We start from the raw sequence: 17,555 nt of genomic DNA on the forward strand, positions 1-17,555 counted from the left end.
TCACACATGTAATGGCACACTTTGTGACACTGCTGGTTTTAAAAAGGTATCAGGCTATCGCATGTTTTTATTTTTTCTAATAAAGTAATTAGGAAACTAGTTGTGCTGTTTTTTTTCTGTAAGTTTTCATTAGTTTCATGCAGAGGTGCAAGTCCAAGGTGGAGAAATAAAACCAGCTAAATTGTGTGTTTATTTTTCTCACAACAAAAATCAAACCTTTGTCATACAGTTTATTTAAAATGAAACAGGGTAAGCACCTCCCCAGGAACCGTATGACCAGTTTATTCTCTTGAAGTACATTTGCGAGGCAGAGGCAGACTGAGTTCTTGTATTCGAGGAGAGGGCCTGGCAGAGAGAGCTGCCCGGCTGACAACGTTCGGGTCATAACCCGCACACAGAGCGGTCCTCGTTTTAGGGCAGGACAGTTGAACGAGTCTCTGCGAGGCCACGCAGCTCCTGGCTGCTCTGGACACAGGCCAGCACGCCGGGCGCGCTCCTTCCCACTGGTGGTGGTTTTGCTTCGGGGCTAAAAAAGACAAAAGCAGCAGTCACACTCAATGCAAAACAATGTAAACACAAAACAAGAATGAAAAAGATGTCCTACTGGCTAGTAGCTCTATATGTGCAGATGTTTTTGTCGGCAAGCGAGTTATGGGTCGAGGTTTAGGTCTGCAGCCGGACCCCCCCTGAACATGCCGTCTCTTTGCCTGGGCGAGCTGACAGATCCACGAAGAGGCGACCACTGTCTGTGTTCCTCTGCTCAACTGCACTCACATTTCAGGGCATAGATGAGGTTTTACTCAGTAGAAAGCACAACTTAGTTACAGAAGCATGCAAAATTAGTTTTTTTTTTGATTAATTGCATGTAAAACTAAACACCCCAAACTGAGAGTTCTGCCTTTTAGCAGTCCTTCCTGCTCATTAGGGTCTTTAGTGTTGTGCAGATGCTTAGAGTGCATCAATCATATGGTTTTTACTCTTGTAAAACTTTTTTAAAATCTTAAATTCCTGCTCAGTCTGTGAAAAAAGCTTGATTTGTAATTGGTACGTTATGAAGAGAATAAAAGCAGGATTTTGTATCCACCAAAAACATGATGCTGTCATATATTTTACATTTTAAAATGATCGTTTGGTTTTTCAAGAGGGGATATCTGGAAAGGCGTTTAATAAACACCATCCTACCTGTTGTAGATAGCTTTTTGAACAACTTCAGTTTGAAAATAAATGGTTTAATTTTGATCATAGAATAAAAGTTTACGTCCCATTCAGATTAACAATGATGTTCACGAAGAACTCTGCTGGTACAATCACAAATAGCAGCAGCACCTAGCTGTAGCACTTCAAGTGCAGCATGGGACCCTTCCAGTCAACAACATATGAATGCAGACGCCTAATGGCACTCTGAAGACCCACCAGGCAGACATCCTTTGTGGTTCATGCACCAGAACTTATTTTTATTTATTTATTTATTTATTTCAGTTTGTTTGATAAAAGTGCAATTAACATTTTTTATGTATGTCAATTTGTAATGACTTTTTGAGCCTAGATATTTATTATCCACTGTAAAAATCTGAAGACTTTTCTAACATTCTCATTTGTGTATTAGAGATCAAATAAATTGCATTGGAAGGACTGGAATAATAAGGAATGGGCGTGAGCTAGCTTTCTGCACAAACCAAACTTTCCTTAATCTACATGCTTGACTTCCTAAAAAGAGCAAGAACTCTAAAACTCTGCCAGTTCTCTCAAGTCTTATGAGCATGGAAATGTGTTTTGCAAGTGGAAGTGAAGCATGTGGGCAGATATTTCAGCACATGCATCACCTGGAAGATGCTGGAGATTGGTACCTGCAGTCCCATACTTCTCCTTTTCCTTCTGTGAGGAATATTTCTGCTAAAATAACTCTGTATTGAGAAACTGATAGTAAATACTTCTAAATTAACATTTGCTATGAAAATCACAATAACATTTTTGATTTAAGACGGCAGCAAATAACAGTCTTGGCCCTGCTCAAACTAGCTGTTAGCTCATCAATAATCTATGTTCAGAACACAGAGGCTGTTCAAAGGAGTTACCGTATTTTTCGGCCTATAAGTCATAGCTTTTTGCATAATTTGCATGCCCTGCGACTTATACACTGAAGCGACTTATTTATGGATTTTTCCCCATATTTATAAACCAAATTTTGGCTGAGATATGACCGTTTTCATTCATTCTGACTGAAAATATTGAACACTACCATTTTCAGCCACTAGACGGCACTCAAATATATGTCATGCCGTTGTGTCATGTAATAGGTAAAAGTGTCTATTAATGACACAATCGGCTTGCCATAGCCTGCCACCGTCGTCTGCCGGGAGTAACGGTCAAATCAGCTTCATTTTGCTGCACCGCCCCGGCGAAATGCAGCTGATTTGACCATTAAAGTGCATTTTTTAAGTAAAAGTTCATCTGAGACACACCTTTACTATAATGTTGAGCAAACAAATAATTGTTTGTAAGTGTTTATCTTGTTAAATTTCGAAGAAATGAACAGCGAGTCGTCCTCCGCGCACTCCTACTTCTGCATATCGGCTTTTGAAATTCAGCTGATTTGACCGTCAAAGTGCATTTATTAAGGGAAAAGTAGACTGAGACACATCTTTACTATAATGTCAAGCAAACAAATAATTGTTTTTAAATGTTAATCTTGTTAAATTATTGTTACAAGTCCTCCCGTGCACGCTCCCGCGGTCGCCATTTGGCAGCCGATCAATTTTTGGCACAACACCGACCCACATTTCCAGGTTGTCAGTGGTGACGCATAATAGATGCGACGTATATGACAAAGTGACGTATTTATGTTTTTCAACTTTATTAGACATATTTGGACTGATGCGACTTATAAGGCATGCAATATATACGGCGGAAAATACAGTACATACAACAGGTAAGATAGTTATTGTTCATAATAGAACACTGAAAGACTTAAATTAGGCACAGTGATGTTATATACCGTACTTAACCAGCTTAACAACTATTGGTTGGATTTACAAGTTTTGCTCCCTTCAAGGTGGACTTTAACCTGAACTTCTTCTTAGAAATGATTTTCTATTCCGAATTGGCAAAAATAAGAACGCGCTAACGAAATCTTCTGACGTGTTTTACTCACAGGGGTCGGTAGAGGGCGCTCAGGCTGCCAGCCGGCTGCAGGGCCCCGAGGTTGAGCCAGAACACACAGCCGCTCCGACGGCTCGGCCCGGAGAGCCCATCGACTCACCTCCCATATGGGAGAAATTCTGAGGAAAGAGGCGAAGAAAGCAGGAATCATAACTGAGAATTTAAAGTATAAAAACATGAAAAATGACTCGGGATGTCTTTACAACAAGTATATTACTGTAAATAGACAGAGATTACTTGTTCTTCCTGGTAACAATCTAATTAAAACATTGCCAATGTTGGAGTTTTTTTATTTCTACTGGAAACAAAATGATAAATTCTTGATTTCCTTTTCTAAATGACAAAAAAACCCAACTTGGGACAGTAAATAAGATTTACTTGTACAGCTGATTTGTTTTCAATGCATTTATACATAAAATATGAGGGGGAGAATGGGTCACGCTAGATAACTTTATTTATTTACACGACTTGATTGTAGAACTTTTTACTTCGGGCCAAGTCTGACCAGAGAGGGGTTAACTCTGTGGGAAGCAGGAAAACAAAACAAGATTTTTCTTTTAATTTGCACCTAAAAGAAAATAATAAAATAAAATTGTGAAAAATTTACCAATTTTTGTAGCAGATTCAGTCCTTTGTTGTGGCAATTTGTCCAGCCAGTAAACAGATCGGCTGAAACATAAAAGACAGTCATGAGTAAGAAAATTAAAAAATAATGAAATAAAAACTACAACTTGAGTATCAACACTTTAGTGATGTGGGTCAGGCCTTCCAGTTTGCTTCAGCCTTTCTTCCGGTTATGTCAGGTGTACCCCAAGGCTCCATTCTTGGTCCAACTCTTTTCTCCATATTTATAAATGATATTTCGCATTTTGTTAGTGAGGCCTCCATGTATTTATATGCCGATTACACTATTTTATATTCATTTGGTTCTACTCAGGATGAGGTTGTGAAGTCTCTTGCATGTGGTACTCTTGAAATCCAGCAGGCCTTGTCTGACTTAAAATTTGTCCTTAAATGCCAAGAAAACAAAAATTATGTGGTTCGGTCATAGAGGAGGGACCATACCCACCTCGGTGGACTTCACAACTGCAAATGGTGATATTATAGAAGAGGCAACAGTTTATAATTATTAGTGAATTTGGATTGATGGTGCTCTGTCCTTTTCACATCATGTTAATGTTTTGTAATCTAAGGATAAAGTGAGACTTGGTTATCTAGATAGAAATCGATTTTTGTTTACATTGGCTGCAAAACACACCATTGTTGAAAAATCCATTCTACCTCTGTTGGATTATGGAGACATAATTTACAGACATGCTTGTAAGGGTGTCCTTCGTAAGCTGGACACAATTTATCACTCTGCTATTGGCTTTGTTACAAATGCTCCTTATATAACACATCATCATCACCTTTACTCTCTTGTTAAATGGCTTCTCTACAAACTCATCATGAATTTCATTAGTTTACCCTCATTTATAAAACATTGCTGAGTTTGTCACCTCCATATTTAACTAATCTACTGTTTCAAAGTACAACAGCCGATCCTCTCAATATTTGTGGTCAACAACTCTAAAGACCAAGTCTGACTTTGGCTCTACTGCTCCATCTGACTGGAAAGTGCTTCAAAAAACTTTTGAGTCTGACCTCACTCGTCTCAGTTTCTAAGTTTGTAATGTTGTTGTTTTGTAATGTTGTAATGTTGTTGTTCAACTTTGACAATGAACTGTTGTCAATATAATTTGTGTTTCCTTGTTAATGACTTCTGTATTTCATCATTTTGCCTTACTTCCCTTGACCCCACAAGTACCCGTTGGTGCTTCTTAGTGTTTATGCCTGGTTAAATAAAGGTGAAAAAATTAAATTAAATTAAAAAATTAAAAGGCCTACCGATCTGGAGATCTGAGATGGTTGTGTTTGGGCTGAGCGAGCCGCTGCGTTCGTGTTGCCATGGAAACACCCCGGGCTGCTGGTCCAACACACTGATGAGAAAAGGACCTGTGGGATTCAGATGTTTATTTCTATACACACAGAGCTTCACAAACACAAGACACTTTTAAATTTGAAATATTATATTTGTAAATAAAATCCTGTAAGCTAAAGCTGAAAATATTGACAGAATATTTATGATACATTTCACAAAAGTGCAGATTAATAACCAAAAACTGAATTTATCGCACACCAACTGGCAGATCAGTGATCCTGTTAATGTGCAAAGTTGGGAGTGTCGTGCAAAATAAATAATTTTTGACATCACTAGTCAGATGTATTTGGTAATTCGTCTTCATGTAGGATTAAATGATTAATTTCTCAGAACCAATTCAGTATTTTTGCATCAAGAAAATTAGAAAAAAATAAATTAAGCTAAAATTTACATTTCTATGGCCCACCATGAACTTTTTGCTACAAATACATGAAAGCTGAACAGCAGGACAAATCAAAACAAGATTTACTTTAACACTACATTTACAGATGCATTAAAAAGCCTAAACAAAACTGACTACATACTCCCATAAAAAGCAGAAAACCTAATCATGCATTTTTTTTTTACCTGCTCTGTCCCTGCAGTCGTCCTTTGTGGCGACATCGACACCAGCTGGTTGCTATGGTATCGGGTGACGGTACACCTGAGGTTGTTTATAACGAGGAGCGCTACGATCCACTCTCGTCAGGTTGTTTTGAAACACATTTCTCGTCAAACAAAACCCTTTCCATCTGCGCTTTATTCAACATTAATAAACTGTAAACCCCAACGACCAAATTCACGAGTGGCTTCTTTATATCCCTTTCAGCTTTATTCCAGGTTTATTATAATGCTACAAGTCTAAACGAGCATAATTAACGAGCACAAGGTGGAGCAACACACACCTGGAGGGGTAAAACATGTTTGCCTTAAACCTAATTACATTTAAGAAATAGTTTATTGAGGTTTTCGCCATGTAATTAAATCACCAGATGTTTGTGTTGTAGCACAAAATGTTAACGTGCACAGCTTCTCAGCATAATGATAATTACGTTCAACTCCCATTATGGGTGTTTGATGAGTTCAGCTGACAAGAACTCATCTATTTATGAAAATAACACAAAGTGTCATAACGCCAATAAGAACGGGTGCAGCACAGAATGCAGACAATATGCCCCGTCTCAAATCATGACAATACTTTCCATCAAGTTGGTTCAGATGAGCCGACAAGAGAACTATTTATGAACGAACAGACTCCTACCATAAGATGATACGACCCATCAGGCGTCTAAAAACACCTAAATATAAAATAAGAGGCACACAGACAGTTTGAAAACAGACACCTTTATTTTGAGCTGATATTTTCAATTTGTATAAAATAGCACAGTGAACAAGCTATCAAAGCTTCTTTAATACCCATAATCACAAAAGCCACAAGCTCTCTGTATAATACTGTAATTATTCTCCAAACTTCCTACAGGAGTCAGTTCACTTTAACCAGCCATGTTTCTTTGACACATTTGTGTAATTAACACCTGGAGGTGATAAACTGAAAACACTACATGGCTATACATCATAAGACATTCACAGAAGTCTGAAACACAGAGAGAATACCTGGATTATGTAGTGTTTGGTTCATATTGTCACTAATATTTAAAGGGCAATAACAGTGCTAGAACTGCTTTTAAACTCTGCTACATCTACTGCTAATAATCACAAAATTATAAGGGAATAAAAAGATATATTGGCACAAGCGATTAAAAAAAATCATTTGAATTTCTTGGTTGTTCATGTCACGTTTGGCTACGACAGAAACGCACAGCATGCAACAAACTAGAAATTCTGCTGTTTGTTCAGAACTGGAGTCCGTTTTTCATTTGACCTAAACGTGCTGAGCTAACAACCTCAACAGTTACTGATTATTAGAAGTATATGGCATCAAGATACTGGGATTTCAGTGGCATTAGATCACGTGTTGAGACGCTGAGCTCCCGTTCGGTTGCAACAGAACGTACTGGGATGTGGCAAAAACAAAAGATGGCGCCCGCGGTTTAAAAGCAGCGCAGGAAGGAAAAACAACATAAAAGTGGGGAGACGTGAGTAAATGATGTTTTCAGTAGCACCAGGAGAAATGGCATGAGTGCGCGTCTGCGTCAGAGGGTCTGCACTATGACGGGATACAGCAGGGACATGTGCTCGGCACCTCTTATTGGCAGCTTGTGTGTAGTGTAGTAGTGGATGACCTCGGGGATGGTGAGGAACGGAGGACTGTTCTCCCCAAGAACGTAACGCCCGTCTGCAGACTGGCTGAACTTCATGTGCATGAAGCCTTTACAGCTCCTAACAATAACAAAAGACAACTTATTGTTAAAAACTTACAGAACCGTATTAAAAAATATTGCAGATACGCGAGTTGCAAAACAAACTCAGTACTTCAGCATGTCCACGACAAATGATTTGTGTTTTTCTTTGAATAACAATAAGTCTAATGATTGATTACCGGTAATCAAAAAAAAATACATAAATAGTACATTTAAATACATAAACTTTTTATAATGTGGTGATTTATTTACAAAGTGCACAGTTTTTCTCACTGCAGAGTATTCCTCAGGGCTTCAACAAGAACCTCTTGGTATAAAAAAGAACATTGTGTTGGTTTTTTTTAGTGTCCATCAATAAAACTATATTAATATTTTTCAAAAAAATGTCAAAAACCGTTCCAAAAAACAACAACAAGCCAACAGGATGTATCTGCTGCACTTTGTTCAAGCTTTAGTTTTCATCTCAGTTCTTCAGTTTGCACAGGATGATTGATTCAGAAGCTTGATTTTTTTATTTGTTTTTTGGTAGCGTAAATGTCAAAGTTTGATGATTAAATCAACAACATATACGTCTGATTTTATAAAGTAATCAATGCGCTTTTTATTTTTTACTTCCCACAAAACACACAGTCACTTTAAAAATCACATTTGCATGAAAAGCAGCATTTAAAGTGCTCCATCTTACATCCAAAAACCACTTCTGACAACTTCTGTGCATTTAATACTTTGCACGTCTTCGGTCAAGTTACATGTTGAGATGTAAAGTTAAAAGAAAAAGTGACTGTCACTGAATTCGCATATGTTGTGAATCATTTTTAGAGAGAGTTCATGAAATGAGGCGACTACCTGAGGGAGAGCGAGTAGTCGTTGCGGCAGGTCTGACTGTTCCTCACCAGGTAGGAATTCTCCTTACACAGAGTCAGAAGTGACTCTGCCTCCGAGCGGCTCAGGGCTCCATGGTACCATCTGCAGGCACCCGTTAGAAAACAGAAGAAAACACACATTTAGCTGTTTGTACCTAGAGAGAAAAGTTCATCTTTTGTATGTGAAAGTGGCAGAAACACATTACAGCTTGCAAGTCCCAGTGGACGATAAGATACAGAACACGAGACCATAGCTTAGTATTAAGTGTTTGTGATACTGAGCAAGTGAAAACTGGGGAAAATCAAACATGAGATAAATTCAGGAAATACCCAGCACACTATCCTCTTGAATACTACAGTACAACAAAACTAATGTTATTAAAAGTACATTTAAAACAATGAACTTAAAACTCTACAATAAACTGCATAAAGACCTAAATAGTCCAAAGCAACAAAACCAGTTAAACAAAAAATAAACGTAAAACATGAAATTTAAAAGGTAAATTAAAATAAAATAATCAAAAAGTGACAAATATGCCTAAAATACCAGAACCATTAGTTGCAATTAAAAACCCCAAGGAGAAAAAACAAAAAACACTTGTCTTAAGTCACGTTGTAAAAACTTCCAACAAGGGAACAGGTTTTATTAAGAATTAAGTTGTTCCTCAAACATTTCAACTTCTAGATGTAAGTGCAATTAATTAAATTACAGTAATAGCTTCAATGTTGGCTTCAAATGATCTAAAAAAAAGTGTAATCAATAAAATCAATATAGGTAATCAAAATTATTCTGCCTCATTACAACTTGCAAGTTCTTTGGGTTTTTTTTGCAACGTTTCCAAACTGTTCCAAAATAAGTCTTCAAGCAAACAAAGCCCGACTTCCCCCCAACCCTGAACTGGGTCTGCTTTTGAAAAGACACTGACCCTCTTACAACACATACATTATATTATATTATATTATATTATACAGTTGCTGGATGTATAAAAAATATATATATATTCTTTTCATTTTGCCTACTCAACAGATTTCTGTTCAAATTCTTGGTTTAATACACAAGTTTCTAACAAACACTGTTTGAACAGTGATATAACTTCAGCAGCAATGGGCAACAGGTAAATAAAATGCTCTTGTTAAAAAGCTAAAGTGCAGCAGAAGTAATAAGAATGAGCTTGATTGAAATGTTAATTATTTTTGTTGGATAAAAATATCCTCATATCTTACTTGAAAGGAGCCACACGCAACGACAAGAGATTTTTATACTTGCAAGGACAGATAGTCAGCACAGGCTTACGCAGATGTTTCATTGAAGCCCCGTCGCGAGGATCTGCACCGGACAGTGTGCACGAAGTGCTTTTTATACACGCTTATCAGCTACTACAGGTCACGGCGACCTCGGCTCCCCAGCTCACAGACTCCGAGGCGTCCTTGGAGTAATCAGGTGCACATGCGGTATCAAATGAGCTCCCCGTTCAGCTCTCTCTGCTAACTCTAACGCACGGTTCGCGGGCCGTTAACATTCTCAGCCATAGTAGTTTAAAAACTTCCAAACACATTGATCAAAATTGCCCTGACAATTTTATACATGAAAACCTGTTTGAAGCCAAACTATAGAGACTCCTGGGACATAGCTGAAGAAAATAGGTTTTCAGGGTAGGTGTGACAACAAGATTCAAGTTGAATTATTAAAACTAATTAACTTCAGCTATTTTCCTCACGAATAAGGAACAAAACACATGGCTCTTTCATAGAACACAGTTCCAGCAAATACCAGTCTGTCTTCATGCTGCCTCTGGCTGTTTACAAATCACCGCTGAAGCCGACCACGTCCCGAGCGGACGTGAGCTTCCAGAAATAAAGCGAGCATTGCAGAACAGAAAGAGGCATGGAGCAGAACTCAGCTGGGCTGAAATGGAGCGCAACACGTTGAAAGTGTCACGGACATTTCCTATAATTTTCAAAATGTACAAATTAACTCACTTAAACAATTTGCTCTGTGGGAAACTAATTGTGAAGAACTCAAATATGAAGTTACTGTGCATCGTCACTGATCTTCCCTCAGTAATGAACCTGTCTGTTTAATCCTGCAGCTGGGTGACTGTACAGACCATTTGGCATCTCTTCATCACACTAATGAGCAGCAGAGATGGCTGCTTTGTTGCTTCACGGCTCAAAAGTGCATCAGGGGTGCGTGGCATCTGTAGTGAACTTAACCTGATGTCAAAACTAAGCCTAAGGTCAAAACCCTTGACCTTAAGAACCTTGTGGGACAGAAACTGTCATTTCATTGATTTGAATCCAGAAATACAGGTTCACCCATCCTGAGACTTTCTTTCTTGAAAATTCAAGTGAAAGAACACTCTCTTTTCTATTATCATTACTATTTTACAAATGTTGATAATCAAAGTGTCTTAGTTCAAACCATTTTAGATGTTGCAGTGAACTAATCAATTTTATTAACTGTGAAACAGTGTAATGATTTTTTAATCCTCATGCAAAGTTAGAATTCATGTTAAGGCCTGTTACAGAGTAATCATGCATTTTATGATTTGCTGTCTTTGAATGAGCAAGTGTAAGTTTTGTCCAAGGTCGGAGTCGAAGCAGACATGTGTTGGAACAACTGTCTTGTTTTAAAATCCTCTCAGACGTAAACAGAGGAGTTGGCACCTGTTTCTCCAAACTCGCCAAAATATTTCTCTCGCCTGTCTGGGAACATTTTCAATCTGTTCCAATAACATTCTTGCTGTTTTCTGACTTCTAGTAACCTCTTACGTCACAAACCACACCCCTGTCTGGTTGATATTGACCAATCAGGGACTCCCAAATGGACCGGGAATAGAGCTCTTTAAAATGCCGGTACTTCCTGGTTCTCCAGTCTGAGAGGGCGGAGAAGTTCTGAGATGTTCGCAGTTCTGTGAAGTCGTTTGGGAGAACAGAAGTCCAGCCATGATAAGGCTCTTCCGAGTTTGGATTATAACATCTTCCACCTCTGAGTGGAACTTCTGAAGGACTCCACTCATGTGAAGTCCACTTGCTGAGGTGAGCTTGTGTCGGACGGAATCTCGTCACTACTTCGGACGAGTCACAGCCATCCTATGGAGACGCTGGACAGGTAGCGTTAACTGGAACTCCGTAACCGCTGATTCATCTTCAGAGAGGTAATGAGTCAAGTTTGCTACCAAGCGTACCAAGGAAAAGCTGGGTTCGAATGGAGAGTGTCGGTTCTGGTCAACACTCCCCCTCACACACCATCTTTTACTCCCTTTAAACTTCATTTCCATCTTTAAATTCTTCTCTCAAGTAGAAATCCTTCCAGATAATTTAGAAATGTCTGTGTAAAGTGCTCATCCACCGCCGTGCGGATAATTGATCATAATTGTACAGTTTTCATTAATGTCTGTGGTGAAGCAACGGAAAATCATGGCCGTATGGTTTTCCTGGTTGTAAAGCTGATTGATTATGTTGTTATTCTCATATTCTGCCAAATTAATGTAAATGTTGATGTTAAACTTTGATTTTGTAAAATAAATGACCACATTCATTTTGATGGGTCAAAGATAAATGACGTCTCACGTTACATTTCATTAAATTCAATGCACGTTTTATTCAGTCCAGAAAAATGAAGAATCCGTTTTAATTGATGAATATATCGCAGCATCTGTTCATCTACACATCAATGGAAATCACACCGAGGCGGCCAGAAGGCATCTATCATACCTGCCGCCGTAAACATCACACTGCCGTATAAGTCGCATCAGTCCAAATATGTCTGATAAATTGGAAAAATCCATAAATACGTCGACTTTATTATGTGTCACCACTGACAACCTGGAAATGTGGGCCGGTGTTGTGCCAAAAAACGATTGGCTGCCAAATGGCGACCGCGGGAGCGTGCACTGGAGGATTCAAACTAAAATTTAACAAGATTAACACTTAAAAACAATTATTTGTTTGCTTGAAATTATAGTGAAGGTGTGTCTCAGTCTAACTTTTCCTTAATAAAAAGGACTTTAATGGTCAAATCAGCTGCGTTTCAAAAGCCGATTCGCAGAAGTGGGAGCGCGCAGAGGGACGACTCGCTGTGCATTTCTTCAAAATTTAACAAGATAACCACCTAAAAACAATTATTTGTTTGCTCGACTTTACAGCAAAGTTGTGTCTCAGTTGAACTTTTCCTTGATAAATGCACTTTAATGGTCAAATCAGCTGCATTTCTCCTGGGCGGCGAAATGAAGCTGATTTGACGTTTGCTCCAGGAGTTCCAGAGCGAGACGAAGGTGACTTATGATATGGCAAGCCAAGTGTCTCATTAATAGCCACTTTTACCTATTAATGAGACACTTGGCTTGCCATATTTGTCGAGGGCCCTCTAGTGGCTGAAAATGGTAGTGCTCAATATTTTCCATGTCAGAATGAATGAAATCGTCAGATCTCAGACAAAAGTTGTGTTATAAATAAGGGGAAAAACATAAATATGTCGTTTCGCTGTATAAGTCGCAGACATGCTAATTTATGCAAAAAAACTGTGACTTACACATCAAAAATTATGGTAAGTCCAGCTAAAGGTGCTTAACGAGAGTCTAAAGCTGCGCTTTTACTTACACTTGCTTCTCCAGAGGCAGGAATGGATCCACTCTCTCCCCCAGGAGAGGAGGCGTGTCACCAACGAGACGAAGCGTAGTAGAATCAGAAGCTATGGATGACGAGCTCGTCTTGGTAAACCTGGTCTGTTCCGTCTGAGCTCGCGAGCGCTCCCTTTCTGCACCTTCAAACTGAACTATAGGCAGAGGAAATAGTTAAAAAAACAAATGTTCAGAAGGCGAATTCATACAGAATTAGAATAATAAAAAGAACAGTTTACCTGCGAGAGCTTTGGAAATGTTGTCTTTCTTCCACTCCCACGGCTGGTCGTATTCGTCGGCCGGCCTCTCGTCATCTTGAGGAAGCCTGCTCTCTTTGCCGTCCGTCACGCCGAGTCCATCAACTTTCTGCGCTTGCTGTGATGGAGGAGCAGATTGATGGCGGTGACGGTTCTTCTCCTCGTACGGGTTATCGTACAACTGGCTGCCGTCTCCACTTGCAGACATGCTGGTCATCCCGTTGTGTTGCAGTTCTGCAGAATTTAAATCAACACGTTTCTGAAACCGTAATGACGGCAGTTCAGGATACAACGTGCCACTAGTCGTCCTTTCGCAGCAAGCGGTACTTTTACAACTGAACCTAGAAAAATCTGTATCAAACCTGAAATAATCCGCTGGGCTTCAAATGGCTCCATGTAGCTGCAGCAGTCTGTTGGTGGCGATTTCTGCTCCCAGTTTCTTCCAGCTCCAGGGTCTGGACGTGCATCAAAAGGATCAGAATAGTCCGTTTCAGCATCTGATGCTGCTGGGGCAGAGGGAACCACCTTGAGAGAGAGACAAACAAAAGACACCACACAAAATAAATATTTTATAAATCATTCGAGCTCGGAAGAACTTACTGCTTAGTGGATATGAAGATGAGCGGACAAATAAAAGTGAAGAGAAATACAACAAAAAACAATTAGGTTGAAAATAAAAGACAAAGCAAAAAGAGTGCTTACAGGTTCTTCTTGAACAGTGACCGGACTGAGAGGAATTTGACAGCGCCCAAACTCCTGAGAGTCCACTTTAATGAGTCTGTGTTTGGGAGACACGACTTTCACCTGAACATAACACACGCAAATAAAATAAATTCAAACCAAAATAATTGCGTTTAACCCTCCTGTTGCCTTTAGGTCATAAAAATGGGTCGTTTAGAGCCAAGGACAATGGGAGGATTATACGGAGAAATAACCATTCAAACTAAAAGATCAAAAAGTACTTTATGTGGCGACACACGACGCTTGGAACAAAACAAACTGAGCGCATGCAACATGCAAGTATTCGTGTCATACCTCCACACCGCTGGGCAGCACAGAACCAAATGCAGGGAAAGAGGGAAGGCTCACGGTTGTAGTACAAGAGCTGAAACCACCATTCTGGTGCTCTTTATCAGAGTGTTGGTATGGATCCTCAAAGTCCAGCTCCTTCTGAGCTCTGTAGGCCCTTAAAATCTCACTTTCTGTGTAATCTGGCCTTGGGGGTTGGGGAGGATCACGCCTGCTGCCAATGTTTAGATAGTCCTTTAGCCACTTTGCCATGGGTCTGTGGATGAAGGACAGTGGAATAACTTAGGAGGGCACAAGTCTGTTTTTACCTTTATACATAGTTATCTGTATTTTAAAGCTGGTTTTGATAACCGAGGACTGAACCCCAAACGTTTAAGCTACGAACAACCTTCAGTGGCTGATTGGCCAGATGATTCTAGCTGGTTTAGTCTGTTTGAGCCTCATGGACAATGACCCAACCCCCATGAAAGTGAGAGCAGATTAGTAGATTCTGGAGCCACATAAGCACTCGAACCCCTCCGCCATGTGAAGAAGACATTTAAAGAAAGTGTCCTACAAAGATAGAATATAAATGTTTCATCGTTGACACTTGGACATAAATGAGGGAGATAATCATTTGGCTTCATATTAGTATCGGTAGGTGTTAAACTTTAAGGGGAAAAACCCAGAAAGAACCAATCTTGCATATTTTTCTTCATATTGATGGTATTGTGTTCTTAAATTAAAAAAAATAAACAAAACTTGTGAATGGATGCGAACTACCACATAGCATTTGTTTACATACTGTAACCCCCAAAGTGAAAGCAAAAGCAATGTCAATGGAAGAGCTGTTTTGGATTAGAAGTAAACAGTTTGATGTTTTGTATTTACACCCGCATTTGTTGAGAAGCAGATTAAAGAGCTTTGTTTACATTCAGTGCGTACCCGCATTTCAGAACTGGTATCAATATATCTGGAAAAAAAACGACTAAAACTGTGTTTTGAGGGAGAACTGGCACATGTGCCACACTTCATAGAGACTTTGCTTTTCAGACATTAATGGATCAAAATAGTTTTAATTGCGTTTTATCACCATGGCGAATTTCATGATCTGCTGCAGACAAATCAATCAAACCACTCGGGGTTTCCCAAAAAATTTACGAACCCCTTGAAGAAAATAAAAAATAAATTAGGCTACGTTAATCCAGTACTTTGAACAAACCGCTAACATCACGAGCTTTTCCTCAAAATGAATGAGAAAGTTGCAAAAACTTCACGTTAGCTAGCTACTGCTCAAACATCTAGTAAACAAAAGGAGCCGATTAAAGTGTTTAAACAAGCTACCAGCTCTCCCTAAGCATTAGTGCCAAGCTAAACATCTGACAAAGCTGGTTTTAATTCAAATCTTTATTAAATCAGAGAATGGCTCGTGTGTGAAACTGACGAGCAGTCACGTTAGCTTAGCTCTTTAAACTCACCCTCCTGCTTTGCACTGACGGGTCCCTGTTTCCAGTTATTTACTTGTGGTTATCATCCGGTAATTTTCACCTTTCGTGTCCGTCCTATAAAATAAACATTTTCCAGACAAAGAGTCAGGCAGGCCACTCGGATAAAGCTAGCTGCACCATCGTAGACACAGCGCTGCAGCGACACACCGACATAACACTGTCGTCTTAAAGGGGAGGGGACAAATATGTGCAGTGTCTTAAAGGGGAGGGCACAAATTAATACTGTGCCGTCTTAAAAAGGAGAGGACGTATTCATATCATACTTCTTCTTTTGGCTTTTCCCTCTTCAAGAGTCACAACAGTAAGTCAGCCTCCTTCATCTCACTCTGTCCTCTGCATCCCCTGTCCTCACGCCAACTACCTCCATGGATGCTAAGGGTTATTGTGCTGCACTTTACTTAGACCTGTCTAAAGCTTCTGACGCTGATCATGACTTTTATGTCATTCGCTCTCAGAAACTGGTTTCTCAGTTCACACCATTGCTTGGTTCACTGACTATCTCTCAAATCTGAGGCGATGTGTTCAACATAATGGTACTTCTTTCAGTTATTTATCGGTCAACATTGGTGTACCACAAGGCTCAGTCTTGGGACACACCCTCATCTATAGGTAATGTATGTCAGAGCATCCCTGATGCATCATTTCTATACTGATGACACAGTTGTTTATTGTCGAGCTAAAACAGTTGCTAAGAGTTTCCAGCTTTTGCAATCTGATTTTGACATCATCCAGTCAGATTTGTTCCAACTCAAACTTGTCCTAAATGCCAATAAAACCTAAAGGATGCTGTTTTCAAACAGGAAGTTGGTCCCAGCAGTTCTTCCTTCGATTTTATCCTAGAATGGCGTCCTATTGAGTTTATCGATTTCTACAAATATTTGGGTATCTTGGGCGATTCTCATCTCTCCTTTAAGCTCCACATGGAAAACCTAGTAAGGAAATTGAAAGTTAAACTGGGTTTCTTTTTCAGAAACAGATCCTGTACTCTGAACGCTAAACACCTTGTAACTGTGACTTTCCTTCCCTCCGTTGATTACAGTGACATTATTTACATGAGTGCTCCTACAAACACCCTGCAGATGTTGGACACTGTCTATCAAGGTGCGCTAAGATTCAGAACTGCTGTAACTATCGTACCCATCACTGCACCCAGTATTCACTGGACATCATTAACTTCATGCAGACTCTCTCACTGGTACATTTTCATCTTTAAATCACTTCTTGGTCTGCTGCCTTCATACATCTCCTCCTACATGCCTCTGTGTGAGTGCAGCTACAGCGTGCGCTCTCAGGACATTATTACCTGCAGTGTTCCCTCAATGAGGACTGAACTTGGCAAAAGGTCCTTCTCCTACTCCGTTCCTGTTTCCTGGAATATCTTACAAAAAGATATGACGCTGTCGACCTTGACCTCTCTAAGTGGCTTCAAGTTCCTGGCAAAAACCAATGCAGACGTTCCTGTTTTTAGTTTTGTACATCACTTTACAATCTAGCTGTTTTTGTTTCATTTTTTAATACAATTTTCTTTTATTTGTTCTTCTCAATTTGTACGCATCCTTTATGATTGTCTACTGTTGTCATCACTCTTTGTTAAAATCAGGTCTCTCTTGTAAATGAGTCCCCGAGGCTCAATGGGATTAATCTGTTTAAATAAAGGATGAATGAATGTCCTCTCTAACTGCGTCCATATAGCTCCTTTGTCTTTTTCCTGCCAGCTGCATTTCTAACATCCTTCTACCAATATATCCACTGCCCCTTCTCTGGACATGTCCAAACCACTGTCTCTCCTCTGGACATGTCCAAACCACTTTCTCTCCTCTGGACATGTCCAAACCACTGTCTCTCCTCTGGACATGT

General features: G+C 39.5%; 2 protein-coding genes across 2 annotated transcripts; both read right to left on the bottom strand.

Annotated features, from left to right (window-relative positions):
• Positions 1 to 281: 281 nt before the first annotated feature.
• Positions 282 to 5,108, bottom strand: theg (theg spermatid protein). Its single transcript, XM_037695317.1, has 5 exons — positions 5,047 to 5,108; positions 3,767 to 3,828; positions 3,623 to 3,680; positions 3,100 to 3,278; positions 282 to 526 (listed from the first exon to the last, which is right to left on the bottom strand). Exons 1-5 carry the CDS (start codon positions 5,106 to 5,108, stop codon positions 282 to 284), a joined length of 606 nt encoding a protein of 201 aa, XP_037551245.1.
• Positions 5,109 to 6,476: 1,368 nt separating this feature from the next.
• Positions 6,477 to 15,865, bottom strand: shda (Src homology 2 domain containing transforming protein D, a). Its single transcript, XM_037695512.1, has 8 exons — positions 15,669 to 15,865; positions 14,218 to 14,467; positions 13,885 to 13,986; positions 13,545 to 13,707; positions 13,165 to 13,416; positions 12,906 to 13,080; positions 8,287 to 8,406; positions 6,477 to 7,459 (listed from the first exon to the last, which is right to left on the bottom strand). The coding sequence occupies exons 2-8, from the start codon at positions 14,461 to 14,463 to the stop codon at positions 7,273 to 7,275; spliced, it is 1,245 nt and encodes a 414-aa protein (XP_037551440.1). The 5' UTR covers positions 14,464 to 14,467; positions 15,669 to 15,865; the 3' UTR covers positions 6,477 to 7,272.
• Positions 15,866 to 17,555: the final 1,690 nt, after the last annotated feature.

The sequence above is a fragment of the Nematolebias whitei genome, chromosome 21 (genome assembly GCF_014905685.2).
Source record: "Nematolebias whitei isolate Nwh7 chromosome 21, NemWhi1, whole genome shotgun sequence".
NCBI classification, from domain to species: domain Eukaryota; kingdom Metazoa; phylum Chordata; class Actinopteri; order Cyprinodontiformes; family Rivulidae; genus Nematolebias; species Nematolebias whitei.

What these genes read in the sequence shown, in the direction of transcription:
- shda (XM_037695512.1), bottom strand. Translation starts at nt 14,463, where the DNA reads ATGGCAAAGTGGCTAAAGGACTATCTAAACATTGGCAGCAGGCGTGAT. An exon ending in TGCTGCCCAGCGGTGTGGAG is followed by an intron (nt 13,987 to 14,217) that starts GTATGACACGAA and finishes TGTTATGTTCAG; the next exon opens with GTGAAAGTCGTGTCTCCCAA. An exon ending in CTGCCTCTGGAGAAGCAAGT is followed by an intron (nt 8,407 to 12,905) that starts GTAAGTAAAAGC and finishes GGGTGCCTGCAG; the next exon opens with ATGGTACCATGGAGCCCTGA.
- theg (XM_037695317.1), bottom strand. Translation starts at nt 5,108, where the DNA reads ATGGCAACACGAACGCAGCGGCTCGCTCAGCCCAAACACAACCATCTC. An exon ending in TGAATCTGCTACAAAAATTG is followed by an intron (nt 3,681 to 3,766) that starts GTAAATTTTTCA and finishes TGCTTCCCACAG; the next exon opens with AGTTAACCCCTCTCTGGTCA. An exon ending in GCGTTCTTATTTTTGCCAAT is followed by an intron (nt 527 to 3,099) that starts TCGGAATAGAAA and finishes TGTCTTTTTTAG; the next exon opens with CCCCGAAGCAAAACCACCAC.